Source organism: Hippoglossus stenolepis, chromosome 6 (assembly GCF_022539355.2).
Source record: "Hippoglossus stenolepis isolate QCI-W04-F060 chromosome 6, HSTE1.2, whole genome shotgun sequence".
Taxonomy (NCBI): domain Eukaryota; kingdom Metazoa; phylum Chordata; class Actinopteri; order Pleuronectiformes; family Pleuronectidae; genus Hippoglossus; species Hippoglossus stenolepis.
The window spans coordinates 24,186,531-24,192,385 of NC_061488.1; the positions used below are offsets into that span (position 1 = coordinate 24,186,531).

Below are 5,855 nucleotides of genomic sequence, written 5' to 3' on the forward strand. Positions count from 1 at the left end.
CAGCCTTCTCTCCTGGTCAGACAGACATAACTCTCACTGTAATACAAGCCTGAGTTGAACATGAAGTAAGATCCAACTTGGGCCGTCCTCAGTGAAATATGTTTTTTTATTTCTTTTAAGGTATGAGTCTGCATTCTTGTTTTTTTTAATATCACACAAACTACAGGATTTCCTCTCTGGGCGGTATCCCTTCCTGTCAGCCCACAAAGCGGCCTTAAAATGGGACACGAAACAGGATTGTCCCTTACACAAGCCTTTTGAAATGCAGATGCACATGTGAAGATGAAAACTTGGATTTGCTGTGTTTTTTGTTTTTCTTGAAAGGCTCTGTCTGCAGGAAATGGTTGATGTGAGAAAATGTCAGCGCTGTGTTGTGTGGTGGTGAAGTGGGAAAAGCAGTGTATTGATGCTCATTGCCTTTGATACTTTGGTAGGACCTTTCAGCTCCTGCACATAATTCCATTGGATAATATGTAGATGTCCAGAAGAGGACAGAACACCCACTCCACTGCCTGGATTAAAGGCTGCATCCTGCCAGACGCCCCCTGATGTGCCCAACAACACGTGCAATTGTTGCACCTTCTCCCTTCTCCCACACACACTCACATCACAGTACATTTAACCATTACACACACATGCTGCCTTTCTGCTGCTAATGACAGTAATAGTTCTGGCATAAATAGTCTTGGAGGGGGTGCCATTCTGCAGATGGATGCTTGCGATCTTCCTGACTGTCACACTGAAACCCACCCTGCAGACAGCTGCAGCAGTTATTCTGAGATCCTTGGAATCCCTTCATTTGTGCGCTCAATATACACAGAGCAGGGAAGGCGGATGTCAGACCAGCTTGCAGACATATTTGTTTCCTATGTTTTTTATGAAATGTTATTAATTTAATGTCTTAAGGCTGAAGTTTTCTGCACAGATGACCTGTATTGTTCAGGTGTAAGAGCTGGATTCTGTCACCCTGTACAGCTGCTCCACGTTTTGTCCTGACTGTACCTCTCTCTGTCTCCTTGTTCGTAGGCTCCCTGACAGATGGACGCAAGTTTGACTCATCCCGTGACAGGGACAAACCTTTCAGGTTCAAGATTGGCAAGCAGGAAGTCATCCGAGGCTGGGAAGAGGGAGTGGTGCAGGTGGGCTTGAGAGCATGAATCATACATGTGCATCTAAAATGCACATATATTTTGATGAATCTGATTATAAGGTTTGTGAACTGATATAGATTCTGAAGTTTGAACTCACTCAGCCCGTCAGAGAAGAGTACACCTGACATTCTGCAGTGTATTTACTGTATTTATGCCACCAGTACACAGAGATTGAAGTAAACACATTCTGCTGCTGATGTTGTAAATCTGTTGAAATGTATTAATCTGTTGACACGGTTCCATTATCGAGTTTTAACGCAGCAAGGTTTTCATTAACTCTGTAAACATGGGGCCATACAGCCATTGTCACAGCTCTGTGTCTTACACACAGAGCTGATGGCTGGTGAATAGTCCTGCCTGTGTGAAGGTCCTGTAGATTCATGGTAGCTTGGTGTCCTTAGTTATATTCTGTTTGTTAGAACATCACCTTTACAATTTTTTTCACTATTACTGTTCGAGTCCGCATCACACAATGAACTGTATATCTTATGTCTCACATGTTATTTTCTGACACCTGTTGTCTCTCTCTCTTTCTCTCTCCTGTGTTTGTATCGTCTGCCTCCTCCTACCTCCAGATGAGTGTTGGTCAAAGGGCCAAGCTGACCTGCTCGCCTGACTACGCTTATGGAAACAAAGGCCACCCGGGCATTATCCCTCCTAACGCCACCCTCATCTTTGATGTTGAACTGCTGGGTTTGGAATGAAACAGATCCACAGCCTATTTTCTTTTTTGTGTTGTGTAAGTAATTTAGTTTTAGCTACAAATCACACCGTTCTTAGGTCATGCCAGAAAGTGGCAGAGCAGAAGTCATCAGTGTGAATTAAGGGATGACAGAGCCTTAGGTCACATCCACACTACTACGTTTCCATTTGAAAAGGCCTCAACTGCTCTGAGTTTTAAAGTCACTAAAATGGATAAGTTTGGAAATGCTGCTAGCCATGTTTTATTTTGAAAACTGCGGGGCTGCATTTAAGCCTGGATGGGCAGAAACAGAGATGTTTGGAAACATTGACATTAACACTCCCGGTCACGACGTAGCCCTTGCTGATTCCATCTGGAAGAAAATTCCCATCATTAGCCTTGGCTACCAGCATAGAACGTAACATACATGGATAACAAGTGTTACTGATCCTGTTGTCTTTGTAACAGCTGTTGTGTTATCAAATTCTGCATTTTAGAATGAACTGTTAAAATGTTTAGGAGACCAGTTATTTGAGAATTTCCTGTTTATACTGGCACGCACATGCCCAGTGTACGCCAATGGATACACGATATGCGTTTTCAGGCGGGTTAAGTTAGGGATTAAAACTGACACAGATCTAAAATGCTTATGATGACAGAATGTTTTAGTTACAAAAAGCTATTTTCAAACAGAAACGTAGTAGTATGGATGTAGCCTTAGTGACATTATGACAACTCATAAAGCTGTAGCTGGTGAACTAGTGTATTGCAGTGTGGCCATTTTTGGTGAACTAACAGCTAACACGTGAGCAAGTAGGAGCATTTTAGAGCTGGTCAGTCAGAGGACTATATTTTCTGTTTCCTCTGTACTGTGCTGCTGACTCCTCCCTGGTGTAACTGAAGGTGACTGACTCTGCTTGAAGCAGCCTCTTGACTCTGTGTTGTTGTGATGGTTGGAGGAATGATGGATGGAGGGCCTGTTTCTAGCTTCTCTTTCTGTGCTGTCATATGTTATCTCGATAGAAACAGAATAGTTCTGTTTGACATTTTCACATTTTATTCAACAATATCAAATACATTCATAATTGTGATTTTCTTTTAAAGCGTTGACGTGTTTTAAAAAAAGTGCTTACTAAAAAATGGGGAAATGACTACAGAGGTTGTCAGGGACATTAAACGTCACCAAACGTAAATAAAACAATCTACTCTTTAATCTCCTTTTATAGCCCCAGTGACTACATTTACATGGACACTCACATTCTGATATTAACCTGATTAAAAAAATAGTCTGAATATTACTTTGCCATGTAAATATCACTTTCAGTTTACCATAACCTGAATAAGGTCAGACTCGGAATAAACAAGAATCAAATTAAGATGTGGAGTATTCTGACCTCAGTTGTGTTATGTAGACATAATTATTAATTGTTAATCACATTACAACGTCCTATTTGAGTTTTCACAGGATTTAGCGAAATCAACATACGGCAGTTAACAACTGCTTGACAACATATGTCCTGGTTTAAAGTGTAAACAAGTAGTAGGACTTAATGTTCGAGTCATAATCAGACTATGCTCTTTTATATGTAAATGAGAACATGAAACAAAAAACTATTTGCAACTAATGTTAACATCATAATCAGAGTCCTGTCCAATTCAGAATAAGGTCAATAGTCAGGATTTTGTAGTCCAGGTAAACGTGGTCAGTGTGTTTACAACTGTTAATAACTTTCCAAGAGGAAAGGCCTTTGTAGAAGAGGTAAATGCTCTAAATCAATCTTCAAGTTGGAAGCTTATGACGTTAAATAATAACATATAATAATAACTTTATTATAGTTGTGCTGAACAACAGAAAATTAATGGTTAGAATACAGAATGACATAATAATGGCAATAATACTAATAAAAGACCATTAATAGCCTGGCACCCCAAGTAAATTTTTCAGTAAATTGAGCTGAAAAAAAAGGTAGGTGTTTAGCTGAGACTTAAAAGAAGAGATCTCAGACAGCCTTATTTCCTCAGGTGATTCAATCCAGTGCCTTTGGGTCCTGTTGGCAAATGCTCTGTCCACCCGAGTTTTCAGTCTAGATTCAGGAAGTGACAGCAGACCCTTGCCTGAGGATTGCAAGTTGAGCAGAGGTAAATAGGGAATTAAAAGATCAGAGATATACGCTTGTATATGTCCGACCAACTAAGCCAATAGAAAACCATTGTATTTTAGAAAAGAAATGAAACAAATGAACTGCACTAATGCATCAGAATATACACTGGTCAGTGGTGCCTAACAGTGACCTGAAGCGTGCTTTTACTTGTGTGTAATCCTCCTTTCCTTTCTTGTTGTCTTCACAGGTGACTTCCTACCTGGGTGACTTGGAGAGAAGCTAGGAGAGTCTGCACTTGATTCTATAAGAGGCTTGAGTCTATAGTTCCATTACTTATTTCATCAAACTATGACAGTTTGTGTTCTTTTGTCTATGTGACTGAGTTCATTCTATATTTTCCATCATATCCTTCCTCGTGAGAAGTATGGGCCATAACCTCACAACCTCCATGTTCTCAATCTTGAATTGTTTTGGATTGCTCTTTACTTTTCTTTTTTTCTTTTGAACTGCTGGTTGTGCATGGTTACACTGAGAAGTACAAAATAGCATTGAACCACTGGCAGTGATAGTCATCCTTAATGAGTCAGTGCGTGTCGGTATAATAACATTTGAGAGCTGGTGGTTGTTATATTACAGAAACAAAATAAAGCGCACTCAAGAAAATGAAAAGCACACAGCAATTATCCAGCCTAAAGCCAGAACAAATGCAATGAGTCTCTGTTAGAGAGATGACTTGGTGTTGAATTTAGTGGCAACCTTGAGTGAAATGTCAAGTCATGGGAGGCCTTAATGGTGCAACACAGCAACTGTGCCCTAAATATAAAATATAGTGCCACTGTGTTTTCTTTCTCTTTTAAATTGGTAACTGAAGTGAGAGCTCCACAGGGGTAGTTGACAAAAAGTAGAACCAGTCCCAGTTGTAGATAGCTCTAATGTGTGCCTAAGTATTCTCACCAGAAACATGGTTCCTACCTTACACTGTCTGCATGTTCAAGGCCCGATGGAAATCTTAGTATGTAGACGCTGATCGCTTTGCATCCGATTTGCGTTTGTACCGCCTTCTCATCTCGCCAAGTCTTTAAACCCCATTTAAAGCCATACACAGGTCGAACAGTGCACAGATAGGATTTGTGGTGATGCACAACAATTGGAATTTTTTTGTCTTAGAAAAAAGGGAAATGCTTGAATTTACAAAACGGGGTTGAGGAATCGATCAAATTGTGACCTCCCCAAACCTTATTTTGTGTAACAACTTCAACTATGTTTATTTTCGATGCCAACTTTCTATTTCTGAAAATCAACAACGTTAATGAACATGTAACCTATGATGCTCTTCTTTTTCTTTGTATTTTGTTTTCCTGCCAGGGTCAGTAAAGTACCACGCTGCCTACCCAACGTCTGTGTGGTTGTAGAAAATTAATGCTGACACACAGGCATCCTAGCGGTTTTGTATCTCAAATGAATAGTTGTAAATGGAGTTTAAATGAAGGAATACGCTGGCCTGGCTGTCAGATATTGACTGTGGCTGTCGATGTTACATATTGGCCAAGCTGCAATTGGTGTGGCAGCAGTCCACCTCTGTACTGTGTAGTTATGTGCTGATACGTTACTGTATGCAGGCTGAACCAATGATGACGTATTTAAAATAAAAGAAGTACTCTCCACCTGCCTATGGTTGATTTTGTTCCTCATATTTTCTCTCTACTACACCACATATTTGAGTTATTAGAAATGTGCCACATACAGATTTGGCGTGGTCCACCCTCACATGAGCCCTAACACAGTGCAACAATACTTTACACAAACACAGCACTCAACCATCAACTGTCTTGTTTATACAACACTTTCCAACTAGATTTTATGTGGGCCACCCTTTTCATATACATTTTTTACAACTGAAAAGTATATACACACAAAAAC

The 5,855-nt window shown here is 40.1% G+C and overlaps 1 protein-coding gene across 1 annotated transcript in view; it reads left to right on the top strand.

Moving 5' to 3' along the window:
• fkbp1ab (FKBP prolyl isomerase 1Ab) overlaps window positions 1-5,599 on the top strand; it is a 9,255-nt gene extending 3,656 nt beyond the window's left edge. The window contains exons 3-5 of the mRNA XM_035159453.2: window positions 1,027-1,139; window positions 1,727-1,890; window positions 4,183-5,599. Coding sequence (XP_035015344.1) covers window positions 1,027-1,139; window positions 1,727-1,855 — 242 coding nt within the window. The 3' untranslated portion in view covers window positions 1,856-1,890; window positions 4,183-5,599. The remainder of the gene's footprint in view (window positions 1-1,026; window positions 1,140-1,726; window positions 1,891-4,182) is intronic.
• Window positions 5,600-5,855: the final 256 nt, after the last annotated feature.